Source organism: Mixophyes fleayi, chromosome 2, assembly GCF_038048845.1.
Source record: "Mixophyes fleayi isolate aMixFle1 chromosome 2, aMixFle1.hap1, whole genome shotgun sequence".
Taxonomy (NCBI): Eukaryota; Metazoa; Chordata; class Amphibia; order Anura; family Limnodynastidae; genus Mixophyes; species Mixophyes fleayi.
The window spans coordinates 59537177-59561680 of record NC_134403.1 but is presented as its reverse complement, the minus strand read 5'-3'; the positions used below and the strand labels follow the sequence as shown (position 1 = coordinate 59561680).

At 39.2% G+C, this 24504-nt stretch overlaps 1 protein-coding gene across 1 annotated transcript in view; it reads left to right on the top strand.

The window, feature by feature from the left end:
* Positions 1–22738, top strand: part of WDFY2 (WD repeat and FYVE domain containing 2) — a 57961-nt gene extending 35223 nt beyond the window's left edge. The window contains exons 4-12 of the mRNA XM_075199070.1: positions 8543–8597; positions 9844–9994; positions 11518–11630; positions 13594–13720; positions 15860–15965; positions 18131–18232; positions 18785–18915; positions 19011–19119; positions 19860–22738. Coding sequence (XP_075055171.1) covers positions 8543–8597; positions 9844–9994; positions 11518–11630; positions 13594–13720; positions 15860–15965; positions 18131–18232; positions 18785–18915; positions 19011–19119; positions 19860–19889 — 924 coding nt within the window. The 3' untranslated portion in view covers positions 19890–22738. The remainder of the gene's footprint in view (positions 1–8542; positions 8598–9843; positions 9995–11517; positions 11631–13593; positions 13721–15859; positions 15966–18130; positions 18233–18784; positions 18916–19010; positions 19120–19859) is intronic.
* Positions 22739–24504: the final 1766 nt, after the last annotated feature.

Below are 24504 nucleotides of genomic sequence, written 5' to 3'. Positions count from 1 at the left end.
GCAGAAGTATCTGACGCGGACGAGTCACTCTGTAGGAGGGGGAAGTATTGGGGGATTTACTGGTGTAACCAGGGGCCCAGATTTGGTAAAACTTGTCATCTTTATCTCGCAGGTGAAAGGTGATTTTCTCCATGCTAGCAATGAACCAGACATAGGACTTTAGAGAAGAGATGCGGGGAGGCGCTGCGCTTTTCCAAGATTTGGCTATCAGGCACCTATTGGCCGCCGGAACATGCAAAGCCAATTTTGCAGAGGGGACATCGGTATCTTGTATAGGGTAGCAACGGAGGAAGGACCAAGGATCCTTCTGGATAGGGAATTGAAGAAGGGAGGAGAGGAGGGTAGCTACTTTATCCCAGAAGGAGGAGATGACAGGGCAAGACCACCAGATATGAAAGAAGGTACCTCTATGTCCGCATTCCCGCCAACAGGCAGGGGAGGCAGTTGGGTACATTTTAGCCAGTCTATCAGGCGTAAGATACCATCTGTAGAGAATCTTGTATGCATTCTCTTTAATTAAGGTGGAGATGGAGCTAGAGGCTACATTCGATCTGAGGGTCTCCCAGCAGCCCTCCTCCGGGGGGGGGAACCCAAATCCCTCTCCCTCTCCCTCTCCCTCTCCCTCTCCCTCTCCCTCTCCCTCTCCCTCTCCCTCTCCCTCTCCCTCTCCCGGCTACTCCCAGAGATCAGCAATTTGTCTAGAAGCAAGTTATAGGTTGAAGAAATCATACCTCTCCGAAGCGGTGATGATTATTCTTTCTTTTGATGTTATTTTCTACATATAATATGTACCCTTCAGATATACACACTGGAGGCAGCAATTTTGTGGGAGAAATGTATACGCTTGAGAACATCAGAACTAGTGACATTTGTTGACTATTCCCACAAAGATTCCGACCAGAGCCCTATCTAGGTGAAGTTATATGGTCTCCCCGTGTGTTTCCTTCTGGTGCTCTGGTTTCCTCCCAGTGGACCATAGGGAATTAGACAGTAAGCTCCAATGGGGCAGCTACTGAATGACTACATATCATCTGTGCACCGCTGCGTGGTATGATTGGTATTATAGAAATAAATGGTAATAAATATTCCATTTTTTTTTAGCATCAATTTCATTAATTTCTTGTGTGTATTATATTCTGCACAGATGACTTTCTTTGCAGTTCTATTTATTATGACTGGGTAAAATGATTTACTAACCACAGATGGCAGCTGAATAGTGCCATGAGAGTTCTTGTTACACTTTGCTCATAAACAACTTACAAATAAAGCAAAACAGTAGAGGATGACATCATTTTAGAGAAATAGTTTAGACATTCTGAAAAGAACAATTGATGCTTTTAGCATTGTTTTATCAAGATACAGTGAGAGTAATCTAGTGTTTGAATGCTGGATATTGTACTGTACACGTTCAGGCTGATTCCTGCTGTTTCTCTGTAGTGTCATTTACTTTTGGTCCTTGTTTGTCAGATATTCAGAAATCATATGAATTATAATGATCATCTAGTCCCTCCCTCACTTGGTAAAATGTGGTGGTCTGAGCCGGGTTTGAGTTTCTAGAATTAATTTTAAATTGCATGTTTTGTAAAATAAAGTAGCATAACATAGAAACTTTAGATTGTTTTGCTCGCCATGGACCAGTAACGAGCTTCTTCCTACAGGATAGTACAATATTTTTTCCCTAAATCTTATTTATTTTTCCATGATATTTTTGTCTCATTTAAAGCTCAATTTTGGATTCGGGAAACCCATTATTCGCCTAAGATTCTCACCGATGTGATTTACCTGAAAGATTCACTCTTGTTTGCCACAGATTTCACATAGCAGTCCATGTGCTCAGCAATGTAGCCCTTCCAATTGTTATATAGAAAACCAAATAAGTATATTCTTGATACATGAAGTGTAACTCAATCAATAAAACAGAATAAGTATCAATCAATAAAACTGAAAAGGTTTATCCTAGATACATGGAGCACAGCTGTGACCTAAATGCAATTGGCAAATATTCGGGCACATCCTACGATCGCAATTTAATTTGTATTATTTTTATTTGTACAAGCATTCCTGCTATTCTTATTAATGAAAGCAATTCATTATATAAACGGGAAGTTTTATTGAAAGCTCGGGAACAAAGAAAGCTTTGACAACTGTGTTGAGCTATTATGAAATTGCTATTTGGTACATTTTCATTTGCCCAACTAGTAGAACAGGACAGTTTTATCTATGAAGAGCTCCAAGTAGCTGGACAGTTATGAGGAATTAGCTCAAGGACACGACGGGGGTATTCTGAGCAGTAAGATTACCACTGTCTACTGGTTGGATAGCTGCACTTTCTCTCTGCTGCTATAAACATGTTCCAGTGAGCACATATCCCATTAAACGCTTTTGTCTTTCCAACCCTATATTGCTCAAGGCAGTATGACTCTATAGTGTCAGTTTGTACATTAATATGATTTGTTCATATTTTAAAAGTTTGGTCAGCAGTAATTTTAGGGCACCAGCTGATGGGATGTAAAAGAGGAACTTGTTGGTGACAAGCGTGTGTATGTTTATATAGAAAAGCTGCCAATGTACTGCTTATATTACCCACCGACTTGAATTTCTGGAAAGGCTGCTCTGAAAGTAAACATTTCATCTGGCTCCATGTCATATATAAACTGCTAAATTATTTTATGCTTTTCTTAATCTACAAATTACTTTACAATGCACAGTCCTCACTAACATCTGTGTGATCCTGCACCATATGTTTCAGTCCCTTTTTCTCCTTAGATTGAAAGCTCTTACGAGCCGGGTCCTACTTTCTATCGTCTATCTCTATGCAGAGATCTGTGTTGGCATTGTTAGAATGTCCTGTGTATTGTGCTGATTGTGTAGAATGCTGCAGGACCAGCCTTTATGTGGAATGAACCAATTTTCATGAGACTCGGCCTGCACACTATGGTGATTCCAAAAAATCTTTGTTTGAAAATGACAACCATCAACCCACCAAAATGTGCCATTATGTGAAAAAACATGACTGTAATTTTTATTTTGAAATCATATTCTGTTTAGAACTTGCACAACTCAACCAAAGTTTATAATATGACGATTACATTGCGATAATGCAGAATGGTAAATTACTTCATACAATATGAAATAGTAATGTTTTTTTCATCAAATATTTAAACAGTCACCAAGTGTATGTTGGTCACTTTGATAATGATCTCTTGATGGCAACAGTTTTTGTTGATGTGCAGAACTTACTGCAATGCTCCTCCACGACTCGTTTCGTATTATCGAAGCATTGAATTCTTGGATTAGCGCAGTACCTCTCTCAGCGAGACAATTTACTACCTTCACTGAGTCTGCAATCTTCTGACTGTTTTGGTATGATTCAAGGTTTTGCCATTCCGCTGGGTCTTACTCCAAGAATTCCTCAGACAGACCAAGAATTTTGAACAAACTCAGCGTTGATCTTGTGATGAAGTTATCTTAACCCTTTGTTGCTGCCAATGAAGTGGTGGGATATGTTTTTAAGAGGATTGTCAGATCCATCTGAGTGTTTGATAGCAGCCGCCATAAGTTGTTGTGTGTTTTTTTTTTTGTTTTTTTTTTTTTGTTTTTTTTTTTTCTGTTGACACTTCATCAAAGAAACTGAAACCGACCAGTATTTCTGAAAGATACCATTAATGGTTGTTAAATGCCTTTTTGGCTACCGTTGCAACTTCTTTGGTTACACAGACAGTGCATATAACAAGGCAAGGTAATTTCTTGGAGTTGCAGTTGGTGATAAGCTCTGGAACCAGTATCGATTCTAGGCCAAAAGTCTCGGAAGTGGACGAAAAGCTCCATATTTTGGACATTTAGAAACACCATGGATACTGAAGACCTTTTCCATCATTATTTCAGAGATGTGATGTCGACAAGCCAAATTTAGTAGTGGTCGTCCAATATCAGACTCCAGCCGCGCACACACTCCTTTCACTCCAGTGTTAGATGCTGTGGTATCAACATGGCCCTTGGATGTTGTCCTGCAATCCCCACTCATCTATGGTTTCTACCATTGTCTTAGCCATAGTTTTTGCAGTTCCATCCTGAAGTTTCGGAAATGAGAGCAGCTTTATTACATTCTGTCCTGAAACCAGAATAGGGAGCCTGTCAACCCGTTTTCTGGGAAACACTGTAATAACAATGAATATCCCCCATATTATCACTCATTCACATGACTGCAGTGCATTAGGTTATTAATGTTCACTTCTATTTGTTCCTGCAATTATACGGCATTAACAGAAATATTTATAATGCATATTCTTAACATAAATTGTGTATTGGCAAAGTCACTACGTCTGATATTGTGGAAAATCACACAAGATGGTCAAAAGTTTGACGTTCTACAAGTTGAAAATATGCAGTGAATAAAAAAAAATATTTATGATTCAATGTCAGTATAAAGAGTGGAACCGAATTATGGGTTGGAGAAGTATGAAAAAAAAAAAATTGGCCATGGGAATCGCCCTACTGAATTGATATATATTTTTTAACAGTACAGAGCATTATAGATCATCATTTGGCTGTAACCCAGTGAGAGCCTAAGCTTATAGATTTAAAAATGTAAATAGCCCCTGCACATTAATGAACACAGTGCTGTGTAGCTCTGGGAGATATTTGGGTTATTGTAATATGTCATGTTTGGGATATTAATAGCACTACCCAGCGACCGCTATAGGCTAGAAGGAAAGTATGGAGACTTCTATATTAGATTCTTTCATTCTAGTGTGGCACAGCCATTCCACAGTGTCAGTACTTTCCTGTAGTCTCCCCTTCACCAACTCCAGGGACTATGCCGTATGTTTTGCAGAGATAGAGATAGAGATATAGATATAGATATAGATATATATATATATATATATATATATATATATATATATATATATATATTTTGTGTCTAGATCTATGTTAAAGTTTGACAGGGTATTTTGCAATAACTATTAGAGTCCATGTGCTGAGTGTAGGAGCCTTTTTGGTGGCGAGTTCTTTTTTCCCCCCTGTTTTATATACTACTGTTTATTACCACTCTGTACCCTTTGACTACTATGGGGAGTAGTAGTTCCAGCACTGTTCTTACTTGTTTTATTTAATGATGTAGATATTTTGTGTCTAATAAAAATCTACTTTGCACTCTACCGTTTTGTGATTATCTTGTTTATTGGTTTTCCCTGTATAGAGCCCTGCTTAGTTCTGTTTCTTTCCGGTATATTTCCAGTCTGTTCTAGTTATAGATTAACAGATATTTCACAAGAAGTTTATATTGCATTGTTTTCAAGGGATTTCACACGATGTTTTGGCATTTAATACTGTGTTGCCAGTATTTTTCTTGATATTAAGGATAATCAAATGAAATATATTTTAATGTTCAGAACTGACTTTCATCTTGGTTTCCTATTAATGTTCCTTTGTTATATTTTTTGTCAATAGTTAGTAAGATGTGATCTGAAGTAATTCTACACAAAGCACTTGTATGAATTGTTATATTAACGGACATGAATGGCAGTTGTCATTGTAATTGCTCTGTGAAACTAATTAAAGATCATCTATAGCCTCAAACGGAAGTGTATCCTTATGGCCAACACCGAAACATTCAATATCTAAGAAATTATGACTTTGCTTCACAAACAGTATAAATACAACAGATATTTGTGGGAGGTGGCACAGGTCCTCATTCCCCTTCATTTTTAAATGTGAAAACGACTCGTCATGGACACATGACCTGGAGATTGCTTTTTGAGGTGTCCCTGTATTCTGCTGATTTTATAATACATCAAAGAATTTATTTGAAAATTGACCCATATCGGCAATTACTGGGTTCCTTACAAAACAAATCCTAAAATTAATAAGATTCCAGTAAAAGGTTTGACCTGTAATCCCAATAATGACACGTAGTTCACTTGCTACTCATACTACTTGCTAAACAAATGGAGGCTGACATCTTGTTGAACGGACAACCAAATTCACGGACAGTATCTGGCTTCCTCAATTGGTGTCAGTGGTTCTCAGTGAATTTACAGTCATAGGGGGGTATTCAATTGTTAGCGTTAACGAAAAAAAACGAGCGCTCAAAAAATCTTAGCATTAATACGGTAATTACTCGCGGAAATTCCGCGAGTAAACTACCGTATTAACGCTTTTCGCGCGCAATATTACCGTATAAACGGTAATATTTTTTGAGCGCTCGTTTTTTTTCGTTAACGCTAACAATTGAATACCCCCATAGTATCCATTCTGTATAAGGGAAGGTGCACTTTAAATGTTTGCTGCTACCAGTCAAAAACCTTTGACCAAAGGCATAGCTTATGCACCAAGAAGCTGTAGACTAATTTAATTTATTTTCCTGTCACAATCTGATACTGCCAGACACTGAGATCTCCTCCATACCTAAACTATACCCCACACTGGCACAGGTGCCTGAAACACTCATAAATGCCAAACTGACTTACTGGCTGGGTGACTTGCCATACAGCTATATGGAGGAGCGTGTTTGATGCTGGTTATGCTGCCAGACAGCTTTGCAGCTGCAAGGTCGTCTTCTCAAATAATTGTAATTTATCATAAGGGGTCTTCAAGTGTAATTTACCGGGGTTAAGAAAGAGTTTATGTCCAGATTAAGATTTGTTAGAGACCTTTTGGGCAAATTACTTGTGAGGGGTGCCCCCACCAATACAACTTCACTGACCGTAGTATATGACCAGTCTGCTCATGCCCCATCCAGGCCATGTATACGCAGGTTCAGGCAAACCCTGCACTGACTACATGCAGTTGTTGTATTATCTGTTAATGTGGTCATTGTTGCTGGTTTCCAAACTGCTTTAAGCCTCCTCATGTTTAGTGGTTAGACAAATGGGAAAAAATTAGTGCCAGTTATAATCAACACCTGGGGTTAAATGTATCAAGCTGAGAGTTTTCCGGCGGGTTTGAAAAGTGGAGATGGTGCCTATAGCAACCAATCAGATTCTAGCTGTCATTTTGTAAAATTTTACTAAATAAATAACTAGAATCTGGTTGCTATAGGCAACATCTCCACAGTTTAGTAAATATACCCCTATGACTGTGTGCACTCATGAACTCCATAGAGTTTATATACACTACATGATCGGAAGGTGATTGGAACGAGATTATTAAACCGTATGACCAAGCAAATGAAAAGGCAGTCGGCACTTTGGAACGACTGTTGTGCATTGTGTAACTATACACACTAATGCAATATGTGACTGAGAGGTGGTTTATCGGTTGATTGGCCCGATAGTTGGCTGAAAAATCTCCAGTGTGTACCTAGCATAGACGTTGCCATCCATTTATTGTATCACTGGTTTCTGCCTCGCAATCCTTGGATGAAGGAGTTAATTTTCCTTTTCTAGAAAGTCCCCTAAAGCCTAGCAGGTCCAGTAGTCGGTCTCCATGCACACACAGGTCATTCAACCAAGCCAAACCGAGCGACTAGGCACTTTTTAGGTGAGCTATTTGCAGAGTCCCAACAGATGGGCAAAGATGGTTTAACCCTGCACTGACTACATGCAGTTGTTGTATTATCTGTTAATGTGGTCATTGTTGCTGGTTTCCAAACTGCTTTAAGCCTCCTCATGTTTAGTGGTTAGACAAATGGGAAAAAATTAGTGCCAGTTATAATCAACACCTGGGGTTAAATGTATCAAGCTGAGAGTTTTCCGGCGGGTTTAAAAAGTGGAGATGGTGCCTATAGCAACCAATCGGATTCTAGCTATCATTTTGTAGAATGTACTAAATAAATGATAGCTAGAATCTGATTGGTTTTTCAAACCCACCGGAAAACTCTCAGCTTGATACATTTACCCCCTAATCGAGATTAATCAGACGTAGATCAGTACTGCCGGAATATCCAGTTACTGCACGAACTGGGAACTAGTAATTCAAGTGGCCTGGATTCCAATAACCAATTTAAGGTCACAAGTAGCAGAGTGCTGGCCACTGTATCTGGGCAGTCTTGTTAGTGTATATATACTTGTTTCTCTGTGTTTAGAAATATGCATTGGTAGCCCAATAAAAGATTTTACATAATAATGCTCAACACACAGCCGTTAATTATGGATTTCTCACGCAGTGTAAACCAAAACTATAACTTCACACACAATATTCAGTCTGAACACTAATTTATAGGAAATGTTTCATACCCTATCTGACAGGGGGACATCTACTGCAATGGAAGGAATTCTATTATTAAAGCATTTAAATGGTCTGGATGCTTTTCTTGCAAGAAAAAAAAAAAAGAAATATGTATCTATAATACTCTTTATAATAATGTGGTTTATTGATCCAGGGATTTGATCAGATTGCCATTATGTTGTTGGTAAGGATTTTCCTTTTCCTCCATCCACCTATTACTACAACACTACAAAATATGAATAGGACCATAGAAGTGATCAATGGGAGGTTTTGTCTCATAAGAGCAGATACATTACACACATGGATAGGAGGTATTATGTAGATATAAAACTGACACCAGAAGAAACCTTTCTTTTTTTTTTTCTTTCCCCAGGAATTTATTTTAGCTGAAGATTATAACAAAATGAACCCATCAAGAACATATCTTGGTAAGAAAGGAACAATATTCTAGTCCCACCGGTAGGAGGTATGGGTTGGCTCTATGGAGAGAATGGGCTGGACAGAGCGTCTGTGTTTTATAAAGGAGAGAACACTTATAATTTAATTAAAGTGGACCAATCCCCTATTGCCTACCTCAATTTATGTAGATGTATGACTTAGCTGAATGGGAAGATCATTTTCCTTGCCTCTTTCACATCAAAACGTGTTATATTTTGGTGGGCCTATTTAGTGACTCCCTGGAAAATTCGACTTTCCTAATACTAATTTATATATGTACAGTCACTGGTGTCACTAATCAGATTATACTTTTGAAAGATTTCATTCAATGTTATCATAAACTAAAAAACAACAATGCAAATATTTTCCTGAAAAGTGAAAAATCCCTATTCTACAATTCACTGTGAAATAAAACACATTTCCTCTTTTATTAAGTACATATAGGCACAAAATAACCAAATATCGTATCATACAAAATTAAAGGCTTGTCCGACACATAAAGAAAACATACCTGTAAAATACAGCACCATAGAGATCTGACCGTAATCCTATATGTGGCACCGATGTGACTCTAATGTCATCTGTGTCATTGTCTCACATACATGTCATACATACATGTAATTCATTGCTGACTCTCTGGACTAAAGAGAAAAAATATTTTGTTATATGCTCCAGCCACACAGCTGTTTGTAATGGGCCCCTTTGAATAAATGTTACAGATATGGGATTCCCTCTTTCCTGGCAATGTAGTAATGATTGAATTCCCCCACACTTGATCAGCCATAGAAGCACAGTATCCGCTTAGTGTTTCATAATTGCTGCTATTTGCAGCGGTCTTGGAGCCTATGTATTTTCCCATCCTGATTGGGAAAGCTTTTTTTGAATTTCAATGGGATCTCGTTAGGGCCCGGTCATACCCTGGTCATCAACCTTGATCTTGAAACAGACAGCGGATGTGCTGCTTTTATGTTGGAGAACCGCATCTAGAATAGAATCTGTAAGAGTGGGGCAGCGGTGGTAGGAGAGGGGCAACTAGCTACAGTGCCATTGGGGAATGTGGAAGGTGCCTACCTGGTGTTCTGAGCTTTTTTAATATTATTGTTTATTTTGTTTTTATGTTTCTTTTACATTTTCTGTGGGGGGGGGGGGGGCGGCGATAGACTATTCCTCCAAGGAACAGACACTAGCTACTGCACATCAGGAAGTACACTAACTGGCTGTTCTGCTACCATACAGCGCACCAAAGCAGAGTGACCATGGTTCTGTTCATCCTGGAGATGGAGTGGATGTTGAGCACGGGGCAGGACAAGCAGTTCACCTGGCACTGTTCAGAGACTGGGGAACGCCTCGGCCACTACCGCACCGCAGCCTGCGCTTCATGTCTACAGTATCCTTTCACACTCCTACTGCAGTACTGTTACTCCTACTCCCTCCCATCGTGTGTCCATGTCTGTGGTGTGTGTCTTATATGTCTTGAGGACAAGTTGAACAGAAGATATAAAGTAGTGCAAACTGCACAAATAGTTAATTTCATTGAAGTAAAGTTTTTCTGAGAATACTGGCCTATAATTATATGATTACTGTGTCCAGCGTAAAGGAATCCATGTGCTAGATACAGCTTCATCTCTACTGGCTATGAACAAGGTTTGACCGGCTATTATTTTCTTTTGCCCATTCAGTCCTGGCTACACCTCTAATTATATTAGAACACCCTCTTCAACCAGGCACTGCCTCCAATCTCTTGTATTGTCCGAGGATTATAGCTTGTAGGCAAACTGACTTAGTACATTTGATAATGGGGGTTGTAAGCAAAGTGTCCCCTCTTCACCCTTGTTTCTGTGTTCTAATATATTTCATAATTTGAGTTTTTTTTTAAATCTAGCAAATATATGGGTTATTTTTACTTTTGTTTGTTTGCTAGTTTGACTAACTTCTCTCTTTGCTTTCGGCTCCTTAAACCTTTTTTCGTAAATCTCACCTGGAGGACCTCTGTAGAAGTCATACAGCAGTGGCCTCTGAGCCTCCCATTGCCTATAGCTCAAAGCCTCCAATTACAGCAGCTATATAGAGTTTGTTATACCCATGTTGTACGCAATTCTTTAATATACACCTGTCTGTAAAACTCGGTCTGTAAAGAATGATGACCTTGCAGTGACTATTATTTTCATCTTACCATGCAAAGTATTTATAACTTACTGTTAATGCTTGAAGATTTGCTTAAAGATTTGGCAGAACTGAGATGCAGTAAACAAGTGTTAATATATAGCTTGAGCGTAATCATTTTAATGTGGCAATCAGTGATGTGGATGGAAATAACGTTTGTGATTTGGTTTATAGTTTGATCTGGGGCCCAACATGAGTTTATTGTGGAAATGAAATTCATATGGCAACGGGAGTAAACATTTGGCCTGAAGTTTAGTTTTCAAACTCTTTTTGGAACACCACACACACACACACACACACACACACACACACACACACACACACACACACACACACACACACACTCTTTGCTCATTGTACAAAAAAGTTAAAAAAACCACACAATTTTCCAAAGAAACTTTAATTATACAAGACACCCAAAACCCTTATTTGTCACTTTATCAAATCGAGGCACACTGGTGCAAAACCTGTGGTATTTTGTGGTACACTTCATAAATCAACACTGGGTACTAACATTCTCTGCTGTAGGAAGATCCTCCCAAGCTGGGACACCCGATTGTGTACCACCATTGGGAGTTGGGTTGACAACTGATGTGAAATTATAATGGACAGAGCTCATAGCTGGTGGTTATCTACACTTCAGGGTGCAGTCACATAAAGACAAGAGGTTGATAATTAAAGAAAAAAATTTTTTAGAAAAGGACAGCACTAACTCCATGTTTATGTGCCTTAACATTGGCCTGATAGATTTGACGTGGAGACAAGACATGTGTTTGTCGGAGACCATTCTGGGCAGGTTACGATACTAAAACTTGAACAAGACAACTGCAGCCTCATTACAACATTTAAGGGACATACAGGTGAGTGGACACATAACAAAGGTTATGCTGGATGGACAGTGGTGCTGGTATCATGTAACGTCAGCAGGTGGAACTCTCTCCCTGCTCTGGAACTTATCTTCTCTGATGCAAGTGACATATTTTTATTATTATTATTTCTGTTTTATTTGAAGCAGACAGTAAACAGGAAATTTACAATCCAGCAACATAAATAAAAATAAAATGTCAAAAGAAAACACCATCAAAATAAACAGAGATCAAGCAATATAAAACAGAACTAAGCCCAAGTGCGGTCAGAAATCGAGTCATTAAGGTGCTTCACACACAGAACAGATGCGTTGAACACTAGAAAGCGATGTTCTGCAATAAGCATAGTCTCAAAGCACAAAGGGTCCCTTAGTAAAATACAAAAGGTCTAATCCATTATCAACGAGGCAGACGCAACGGAATCAATGGAAACAGTAATAGGAGGGTCTTCCAGCAGTAGTCTGGTCTCGTACCATGCTGTAAGTTTAAAACACATTAAAATGTCACATTTTGAAATAAAGAATCCGTAGCTTTCCTGCACTTCAACAAGTCGCATATTTAATGATCAGGTCGGACAGCTTGTGTGCACCCAACTGGCTCCAAGGACCCTCCTTGTAAAGTTTTCCTTCCTTAACCCCACTGTCTTATAAATACATTTCCATGTGTGGGTGATTGGCCGACTACACTGTTTGAGGCCCCCTTTTATTCAGTCAGCGCTGTGCAATTTGGTCCATTATGTGTGTGATATAAACAAATCATTATTGGAAGCTTTGAAAGACAACAATTGTTTGGGAATAGCAGGTCCATATTAAAGCCGCACTCCCACATGGGAAAATAATTTCCCTAGATATCCCCTCTCCCTAGCCTGAGTGTTGGTACTACCCTGGATGTAATCCAGAGGGAGGTAGTTTACCATTGGTCCTTTTGCTCATACTTGTCTTTCTGCCACCATTTGAATAACTGGTAAAGCTCCAGGAAAAACAGTGGTATGTGGAAGCCATGGGGTCTCCACCTGGAGGGGCAAAAATATTCTCCTAGGTGGCAGATGGTGATAGTAGGTGACAGCTTTAAGTAGCGCCGCCTTTATGAGATGTAATAAATTGCTTTGGTGTTTACACGATATATCTGAATTGTAATTTATAATATTGCTAAATGATGATGTGGATGTAGACAGTAATTGTAACCTCTCTGCTGTGATTACAGAACACTAAACTATGTTTAAAAACTGCTAAAAATATCACTTTTATAATCGTGTCCTTCAAAATATCTTATGAAAACCATTAAAGTAATTATACATATTTCACCAAAAATTCTTTGCTATTTCATGCTTATCATTTCTGTCTTAAGCCGTAAACTATGACATTGTATATTCTATTTGTAGATTGTTTTTGAAACTTCTGTTAAGCATCAAGTTATTGACACTAACCTTTAATTACAGCAATATAAAGCTGTCTGCTGTTTCCATGACTGTAGTGTGGTGGAGCGAGTCTAACGTTGGTGTTTGTAGTATGCGTTCATAAGACATTAGCGGGATCTGCTTTATACTTAATAGAAATGAGATTGTTCTCTTTGTTCCTTGTATCCTGTTTTCTTAGCACTGTACTACATACAATGGTGTGTTGGTGTATGTGATATAGATATATATATATATATATATATATATAAAAATTTTCTCTTAATGACACTTTTCCAAATATGTAGTACCTGGGCTGGCTGTTGCTGCCCTGTGTGCCATTAAGATTTGTTAATAAGAGAATTCACTTCTGTGGCTCACATGACGCACAGGCTCCGCCCATTTGTGACATTAATCACTTCTAGGATGCGTTCTATAATGGATTGTATAACTGAATCCTATTTAAACACGAGCACCTCCTAAAATGAAGTGCAGGCAGGATGCACACAGTTTTCAGCAATCTCTACTGACGTTATAAATCTGTGTACATTGTTTCCCTCACAGCTGGAGTCACTGCTTTGTGTTGGGACCCAGTACAGAGACTTTTGTTTTCAGGCAGTTCCGATCATTCCATCATCATATGGGACATCGGGGGAAGGAAAGGGACTGCGCTAGAACTGCAAGGACACAAGTAAGGAAATGTTTCTATAATTACTAGGTGATGTATACTTTACATAGTTTTACATAGTTGATGAGGTTGAAAAAAGACACCAGTCCATCAAGTTCAACCTATTTTGGATCTCCTGCGATCCTGCACTTATATTTGAAATTAATCCAGAGTAAGCAACCGCCCATCTGTTTCAATTTTGAAAATCCCCCCAGACTCAATATTGCAATCCAATTTTTACCCTATATCCACTACTATCCTTTATTTTAAATTAACGGTCGTATCCCTGGATACACCTTTCCGCTAAAAATTTGTCTAACCCTTTCTTAAACATATCTATTGAATCTGCCATCACAACCTTCCCTGGCAATGAATTCCATATCTTGACTGCCCTTACTGTAAAGAACCCCTTCCTTTGCTGGTTGTGAAATTTCCTCTCCTCTAACCTTAGGGGATGACCACGTGTCCTGTGTATGGTCCTTGGGGTAAAAAGTTCCCATGAAAGCTCTCCGTATTGACCCCTAATGTATTTGTACATAGTAATCATATCTCCCTTTAGACGCCTCTTTTCTAAAGTAAACATGCCTAAACTGGCTAACCTTTCCTCATAACTTAATGACTCCATACCCTTTATCAATTTTGTCGCCCTTCTCTGAACCCTTTCTAGTTCCAAATTATCTTTTTTATAGAGTGGTGCCCAGAACTGTACTGCATATTCAAGATGAGGTCTTACCAACGATTTATACAGTGGCAAAATTACACTGTCTTCCCTTGCATCTATGCCCCTTTTTATGCATGCCAATACTTTGTTTGCCCTTGCAGCTGCTGCTTGACATTCAGCACTATTGCTAAGTCTACTGTCTACGAGCACTCCCAAATCCTTTTCCATTATAGATTCTCCCAAATTAATTCCATTTAATTTATAGATTGCGTTCTTGTTTTTGATCCCTGAATGCATAACCTTACATTTATCTGTGTTAAACCTCATATTCCATTTAGCCGCCCAATCCTCCAGTTTATTTAAGTCCCTCTGTAGAGAAGCTACATCTTGCTCTGATTTTATTACCTTACAGAGTTTAGTGTCATCTGCAAAAATAGAAACTTTACTCTCTAAACCATCACCAAGGTCATTAATAAATATATTAAAAAGGAGTGGCCCCAGCACGGAACCTTGAGGTACTCCACTTAAGACTTTTGACCAATTAGAAAATGTTCCATTTATCACAACTCTCTGTTCCCTATTCTCTAACCAGTTTTCGATCCAAGTACAAATTTTGATTCCTAGACCCAGTTCCCTTATTTTGTAAACCAACCTCTTGTGTGGCACTGTATCAAAGGCCTCAGACCAGTGTACATATAATTGCACAGGCACTGTTACATAGAGCTTGCAATCTAATCTTTACCAGGGTGAGGGCCTCTGTCAAATGATAGTTTCCATGTGCATTGTATATGTATATATTCTGTATGGCATGAGGGTCGTTGATAACTCCATGACTACAGTTTCTGTTGTATTTATGTAAGAAAAATAAAATGTCTGTGTCCAATGATGGCTTTCTGTACAGAGTCCCACGGAGAATCGTTCTTGTACCCAGGGAGGCCCAGTAGTGACTTGCTTAGGGACGGGTCATGCAGCATTGGCAAGGATTTTATATTCTTAGCTGAGTGTTCAGACACTTTGCTGTGAGGAGATAATTCCTCTATTTATCATGATTGCTTCACTATCTTCCTATCATCTGGAGCCCACAATACACTGCAGTGTCTCAACCCACTTCTATAGTGATGACAAGCTTCACACAGCACCGAGTGACTCTGCTGAAGTCGTCTTGTCATGCAGTCCGCCTTGCTCTTTGCATGTGGCTAAAGCATGGACATAGAAGCTGCTCAGCACTGCTGTTCTGTCCTTTGAGCCTGTTAGTCACCTGTTTAAATACATACACAACTTGATTGAGAATCCATGTGATTTTAAAGGGGTTTTCAGCTTTAAACAGTGTGATGCTCATATCGTTTTCCCCACTGTTCGGCACTGTGACGCATTTCAAATCAACAACCTACGTGTATAATAATGTAAATGTTACCTTAGTCCATTGTTCAGCAATATCTCTGTTTTATGCCACATTGTAAAAATGTCTGGTAACTTATAAGATGATGTTTCCTGTGTTGCAGTGATAAAATTCAGTCCATCTCCTATGCACACCACTCCAGGCAGCTTATTTCGTGCAGTGCCGACGGTGGGATTGTTGTCTGGAACATGGATGTTGAAAGACAGGAGGTTAGCTTGTTTTGGGGTTTTGTTTTGTTTTTTGTTCTTGTTTGTTTTCAAACTTCAGTTAACTGCACTATGTTGCTGACCACAGTTTCTTTCTCCTTTTACAATTTTTTTTTTTTTTTTGCCTGTGGAGATGAAGAACATCTCTGTTCAGAGATGGTGCACTAAGCCATACTGCCTGCTCATGCACCCTCCTGTTTACCTCTGCTGTCCAAAAATGCTGCCATGTCATTCAGAACTGTATTGTACACCATCATTTCAGACCGCTCCTTTCTCTCCCCTTCTGTATACAGGCGCTATGTACTTGCTGCAGTGGACATATCCGTGGGATGTTTTATTCAGAGCTGACATTTGCCAGCTATGAATGAAGTACCACACAGCCATGAACACTGTATCAAGCCCCCACCGTGTACAGTATATTAAAGAAGCTAAGATGGCCTCCTTCCTGCATGTAGAATCACAAATCTTCTGTACTCGCAGGCTATGAAAACTGTCCCTACCTTGCATAGAAGAGTCCATCTTGAGTACGGTGTACACGGACACTAAGGGGGAGAATTTAATTAGGTGCGATGTTCTGTGATTGTACATGTTTACTGTTACTATGGTAGAAATCTCTGCTCATTTTTCCTTGCACCCCATAGAGGTTTCTGTTAAAATCGCTGCCGCAAATTCTCTCTGGCATGGTTGCGAGACACTTTGCACTAATTGAATTCCCCACTAAGGGGTGAATGTATCAAACTTTTTGAAATGAAAATGTGGAGGTGTTGCCCATAGCAACCAATCAGATTCTGACTATCCTCTATCTAGTACATATAGAAAATGATGGCTAAATCTGATTGGTTGTTATGGGCAACACCTCTTTTTTAGAAGGTTTGATACATTTACCACTTAGGGGGGAATTCAGTGGCTGGCGAGGTGCCACTGGGCATCACCTGAAAACTCTGCTCACTTTTCTTTAAACATCAATATGGTGTATAAGCGAAACGCGCGGACATTCCAGCCAGAGCATTGTGTCTACGTGAATGTTCCAGAGACTAATTGCGCTGAATTGAACTCCCCCCCCCCCCCCCCCCCCTTCTTAATTGTCGCCCTCCACCCATCTCTTGTGTTAATAGCCAGTCTCCCTTGTTGCTTGATGCCAGAGATTAGAGCCCAGTCTTTATGCACATAGAGCTTAAAGTCCCCTTAAGAACATTAGTATTCCATTCATGTCAATAGTTCCTAGTGAATTTATAGGCGGTATTTTAATGATTATTGGTTCATTTCATAAAATGTCTCCACTCTGGGGTATAGGTGACTAGTGTAATATAATGGAGGGTGATTACAAAGTAAGAAACTTCAAATTATAACTGCAAAAAAAAGTAGTTTTCATATGGGCTATTTTACTTGTCCAGACTCAATAACAATATATTTGCATTATCTTGTTTAAATATCTGCAGTGTTCTCCCCAGCACCTATTTCCTGGGTGCTCCACCCGGCTCTTGGAGCCCAACAGAGTCCTATTATAATAGAATAAACCATTGTTTCTCCCATTAGAATAGGCACTATGTGTGTTAGACCACAGACAACCAGTCTGACCAGTCCTGGCAGGTGTGGGCAATAATCTTCAACATTTTTTATTATTACCACCCAGCTGCTTCTTAATGCCACCCGGCTGGCAAAATTTTCTGTGGAAAACACTGTACTTGTAATAACATCCGTTCTAAACTTTGTGTTTAATTGTTTTTTACATTCTTTCCTTTTATTTATCTCAACATCACTGTGAATTAGGGTTTCACAATTCTAAGAATTTGTTGCAAAATAATGTAGGAAAGATAAAGTTGGACAAGGAATGTATTCTTCAGTCAGAGATGATTTGCACAATGAGCTGTGACTGCAGAGCACAGATAATCATTGTTTATGTCAACTGAGTACAGCGAACACTTTTTTTTATTTTATCTTCAACTCCGTTTCATTCAGAGCAGAGATGCATATTAGAACTAGTATATGTCATCCGTGGACCTTCGTATGGAGCACCCACGGTTCAGACAGCCATTTTTCTCTGCTAGTTCTGTGGTGCTTCTTATCTATACAGTTAAATGTAAATACTAAGCTGATTGCATAAGGAGATGTTTACTGAATTCTTTATTATGTTATTGATGGATGTTGCTGTGTCTGTTGTATTCCAGACTCCTGAATGGTTGGACAGCGACTCCTGTCAAAAGTGTGATCAGCCTTTCTTCTGGAACTTCAAACAGATGTGGGACAACAAGAAGATTGGCCTCCGACAGGTGTGTGTACTGAGACATTGTGCGTAATACAGTAATTAGATGACAGCATGGTTAAAGACCCATCAAAAGACTACTGTCTTTAAATTTGATATGTTTCCTTGAAACCTTTGTTCATATATGAACTTGAATTATATGAAGAACTTTATGTCCTTTGAAACTTTAGAAATAGATATAAGAAAAGTCAACGTAAATTTAATGCGCAGTCAATGCATGTCATACATCTCAGAAGTGCAGATAGTCTGAGGTACTATTGATTCTTGTGACCATGTAAATAACCTGGGTTGCTGCAGAGTTTACCTGTAACTCAAGCAACAATAATTAATAATAATCATCGCATGAGGATTCACGGCTTGTTGTTTTGGTGTTTTGTTGACCAAATCTTCTTCATCGTTCTTCTAGCTGTACCAGCATGGCGCTGACTGGCGGTCTTGTAGTGTTTTCGGCGCTGACTGGCGGTCTTGTGGTGGTTTTGTCACAGACCGGAATAGATCAGGCTTCACTTGCATTCCATTATAGAGATGCCTCTGAATATTTCCTCTTTTAACCTTTCAGCACCATTGCAGGAAATGCGGAAAAGCAGTTTGTGGTAAATGCAGCTCCAAGAGGTCCACCATTCCTCTCATGGGCTTTGAGTTTGAAGTACGTGTATGTGACAGTTGTATCGAGACCATCACAGATGAACAGTAAGTCAGCTGATACAAATATATATGTCCGTGTGTAAAATGAAATTTACTTGTACGCTAATGATTCTTTTCTTCTGCTTTGTTCCTCTTTTCAGACGTGCCCCAACAGCATCTTTCCATGATAGTAAGCACACTATAGTCCATGTCAACTTTGACCCAACAAGGATTTGGTTATTGACGTCGGGAACAGATAAGGTTATTAAGGTCAGTAATGTAGTTCCAGCCTCCTACTGGTGATGATTGGTGAATAGATTCAGACTACAGTGTATTTATTGGTGCGGACAGACAGGGGAGAGCCGAGACCGCCAGGGATCCACACACAGGAAAATCTTTAGTGATTTTTTATTGGGTGTCCTGTGACCAGACTTTCCCATTGATCTGTACATTCACTTTGAACACTACAGTGACTAGGTGCCGTAAGTGACAATTCCTGGCCACATCTCTTATAAGCAGCAACTCAGCCAAAGGCCCATCCGCCACCAATATAAATATAGTGTTGGTGGTCAGAAATAAGATGCATCATGTTCATAATTAAAATGGTTTCAAGCCTGTGAAAATATATATGGACAAAGCTGTCTCCCATCTCTTATACTCTGATTTATTTTCTCATATTAATGGGCTTGGTATTGGTGTCTGAACCTGCTGATTTCTGGGAACAGCCAGTTTGTACGGCTCAGCCTATGCTGTTATCTCCATTCTCAGCTGAAAGTGGGAATAAGAGCAAACGCTGAATAAATGTCGCATTTTGTTCTGTTTTTTTTTTTGTTTTGTTTTTGTTTTTTAAACCGTTAGCATTTTGAAAATATACTATACTATAATTTTATTATTGTTAAGGTCATGTTGTTTATCCTGATGTAAACTAACTAAATGCTAAACATTAAAAGTGTTTTTATTTTCTATTTGGGTACATAAATACTTAGTTCTGTGTGTGTTTATTACTACAGCTATGGGACATGACACCAGTGGTATCTTGATGACATTGTGGCCGGATCGTGTCACCAGTAATACGCAGAGTAGAAGAATCGATGTGGATTCTGAAGGAGCACAGTAGCCGGAGGACCTGGATAGACGATACTGTAATTTTTTGAATTGCTACTTTAAATGGAAAGTGTTATTAACCAATCTGAGCCTGGACTTACACGGCTCCTATTCCCTGTTTGAACCTCCTAGTGAGTGTATTGATTTGTTTGGCTTGGCGTTTGCTATGCAGACGTTTTCTGTGCTATATCCTGGCCTTTGTAATTGTAGTTGGTGTCCTCCATTGAGGTCTCTTTCTCATGGGGACCCTTCTAATTGTAACCCTCCTTGGCCTGTCATGCTTTCTCTGCATCACCTCTTCCTGCTGCAGTGTTGAATTGACCACGTCTGTCAGCACATGAGGAGGAAGCGTGCGGCAAACAACCCAAATCGCTATTATCTATTACTTTAATGGCAGCTAATTCAGTGTTACCCTGCTTCCGCTCGCCACAAATCCATACAAGGAGCGTAACCGGTTAACACATCAAAAACATGGTGTTATGAGGATAGCAAATTGGGTAATCAAAAATGTCTTCTTTAAATTTAATATTTCTTATGAACTTAAGATCACTGATACTTTTCATCTGGATGAAAATCTTTTTTATTTTTTTTTACTTGGGGTCTTTAGTATTTTTGGGAACTATTAAAACTTTGTCATAACCTGCTTGGATCCCAGTTCATAACCACTTGGTTTAACATATGGTTATTACTGCCTAGCTTTGAGGCTTGAACTAGGAAAAGAACCCTGGATTTAAGTAACACTAGGACGTTTCAAAGTCTGAATGCAGTATTAGTGTTCAAGAAGATCCCAGGTTGATAGACTGCTCTGTTGCTATAGTACGTATACCCCCAGGGTCCGGCAGACAGTCCGGGATTATTTCCATTTTCTAACTCTATGGAAAACAACCATGTACAGTTACAGTAAAAAATAAAATGTTCTAAAACTTAGGGGCGGCCAGCAACCACTTCAATTACAGCAGTAATTTCCAGCCTTTTAACGCATCACAAGTTTAATTAATTTTTAGGGAAACGCCAGTACTGAATTAGTGTAGTAAATAAAACTGAAATATCGAAAAATGGATGAATACATTTATAAATACAGGATAAGCATAGCAAAAAATCAGCTGATGTAATTGAATTGATTTCGTTTGTGACCTTTTCAAAGTCACACCTAAAGTCCTATGAGACATCCAGCCTGGCACTGTGATACCCCCGTATCCCATCGCTGGGTTAGAGGTAAACCTTTATAGGGGTATGGGTGGTAAAGCTGTAAGAGAAGTTTGGGAATCCCTGCTCTGAGGTAAGACCAAGTGGGCATTGCTTGGAATTGTAGTTCCACAAGACTAAAGGTTACCCATGCCTGCTAGAGATACTCTTTTTACCCTCTAGAAGGGGTGAGGTCACCTCTATCACATTAGCTGTGGCTATGTAACCCTAACGTGGTAACTCTGCGGTTGAATAAGGGACCGTGGGAGGTGCTCCTATAGTACCTGGAATGGAACAAGTTGCATTTCTTAGGGCTGTAGATATTTAGGTATTTTATTGCTAGTTCTAGATTTTTATGGGTTACACAAAGCATGTTGGAATTGTAGTTTTAATAGTATATAGCATCACATTGCATATGTACTAAGCACTATACCAGTACAGTAGCCTTTTTTGAAAAAATAAATAAAAACAAAATCCATCCAATGGAATACAGGTACACACATAAATAATGAAGTGAGTTGAATATTAATAAAGCTTGAATATAGGTGCAAATAGAACAATGACATATTTGCTTATAATCTGCACAAAATCCTGACGATGATTTTATTATTAAATGCTATATTTATATTGTGTAATGTGACTAAAGCAGGAGAAAATAATTGCAGATTGTTGTCCTGCTACGGTTTCTTCTCTTATTTTGTTGCCAAGTGGTATTCAGTGCTGCAGCCATGCGTATGTCATCCAAGCATGATGTAAAGCAGGCCGGTCCAACCTGTGGCCCTCCAGGTGTTGTAAAACTACAAGTCCCAGCATGCCCTTCCAGCTATCAGCAGGTTGTCTACTGGCAAAGCATGCTGGGGCTTGTAGTTTCACAACACCTGGAGGGCCACAGGTTGGACAGGCCTGATGTAAAGCATTGTTTGTAACCAAAACGTCACGTGCTGAGGGTTTTCCTAATTGTGCACAAGTTAATCTATTACTGACTCTTGCTTTTCCAATAGAAGCCCTAATTTATTTTTTCTGTCCGTGTGCAAGAAACATTGACGTTACCTGGTTGTAGATCCAGCCTGTGCCAGTCAGGAGACCAGACCAACCTGTATCACTTAGAGTACTCTCCAACGTTAATAGACCCAGGTGCAGTAGAAGCTGCCGCAAATGTGTGTGGATGGAAGGTGTGTCCATATGAAATTAATTTAATTGTGTTTAATAATATTATTACTAGATATATTATTATCCCACTTGTCCTCATGCAGGTACCTCTTGGAAACATGACCTAAAGAGCGTGTTGAGAAACGCTGAGGTAAAAGATGGCCGACCCCCAGATATGAATTGTATTTAAAAGTCACAGTAACAGGACAGCTTTCCATTCAGTGTTTAAATGGAAATCGCATAGTAGTAAGAGAAATCTGGTAAAATGATGGTTATCCGTATAATAAATGTGTAGTGTACCCACACTATGCCGAGCTAGAAAATTGTGTTTGAACACTGACTGGAAAGTACATATATATATATCTCTGTTTACATCTTCCTCTGAAGTTTCCTCTACAGGGAAGGTTCAAAAGGGCTGTATGGACTGTAAGTCCAACGCTGTTTTATTGAGAAGCTGTTACAAGATTTCATATTGGATTAATCGGTACTTTTAGCTTATGGCTCTTATATTATAGGGCTGTCTAATGAATAGCCTATCTCTGACGTGCTGTATCTTGGTAAAAGGCTCTGGTCATAGTTATTTATAATACATATCTGGGTGAGGAAAGAGGAGGCATGGCTGTAACGCAAATCTGTGCCAGGCTCCCCTGATGTATTGGTTTTTTTTCCCCCCATTCTTTGAAAGTGCAGTTACCAATTAAAAATCGTTCTACACTTCTAGTTGAAGCAGACATTTTTGTAGACAGAACCAAAATTCAGCATATCGGTATTGGGAGAAATGTCAAACTGGAGACATCTTCCATAACGAGGCATTTGCATCTTGTCATTGACTAGCTGCGAGATTGGTGGGCTGGGGCCACAGTGGCCAATGACAAGAGGGGTCATTGCTCGCTCGGTATGGAGCACTTCTCCAGGTTGTAATTTATCCAGGCCCAATCTTTGTAAATGATCATCCAGCGGCCAGAAGAAAGATGCAGCTTAAAATAGGAGCCAGTGTGCCATTAAAACATAGCTGAATGTGATAAACGCTTAGGAGTCATTGCTGTTGATGTCAATGGATGTACGTACATCTTTCCTGGCTCCTTAAGATATACTTCTGGCATCTGCATTCTACATTATTTTATCCAGTCCTAACATTAAAGTTATTGTAGGAGAGCCAGTGGAGGGCCATGCACTAGACTGCTAACTATGGAATGGTATGTCCAAAGGTGGACGTTTAACACCATGGAGAACTACATTCAGTCTGCAGAATGAGAGAATTGGTACTGTGCAGTTATTTAGTGCATATATATTAATGACCTATACTACCAGCAAAGTGATCAATTCAACAAAACACTTCTCAGGTACTCAGTATTGAGACATCTCCTCCATTATTTTTACTGCTCACTAATTCCAGTTACTTGTAGCTGTAGCTCCCGCTTACAGTAAGTGAACATAATTCTTTAATGATGCCACCGCGCTGGACCTCTACCTGCAGTTCATACCATTTTGGGAATAGATGCAGCTCATAATAGTGGCTGCCTTGTACCTATTGCTGTCCTTGTGAAAGTTCCTATGTTCAGCTAAGACTATGTACTCACTGGTGTTAAAATGATGCATATAACATGCATTTTTTAATGCAAATTAAGTGCATGGAAGAGGATGTAGAAATTGCAAATGAGACTATACAGATTTGTGGGTTTTGTTTGTTTTTTTTATAAATCAAATATTTTTAATTAACATTTTCAAAACACAAGGAAAAAAACCAGTACAAACGTGTACAAACCTTTGTTTAATTCCTGTGCTATTTTGAATGCTTCTTGTTCCACTTCAGTGAAAGCAGTCAAACTTTTTCTCACTCGCTGACTTAGGGCCCTGCTCATGAGGCAGCCTACACATTCTCCCCACCCTTTTTCATGTATACGTTTATTGTGTTGACCTTGTGTGTCCTGGTTTTTCCCCACTGTACGGTGCTACAGAGCACTGTGATGGCACTTTACATATCTACGGTAATAACGTTCACTTACACTATCTCCATATCGGATGAATGCAGTGTGGTTTGTATGCTTCACACAAGTTTTAATAAGGCTTTTCAATCTCCATTATTCTCATAGCCTTAGTACAGAGAGGTGAGTTGTGCAGTCTACCTATGGCATTTATATTTCTAAATATGTAAATATTTTATTTCTGAATACTGCAAAGTAAGCGATCGCAGATCTCAAGCGTCCTTCTCGGTTA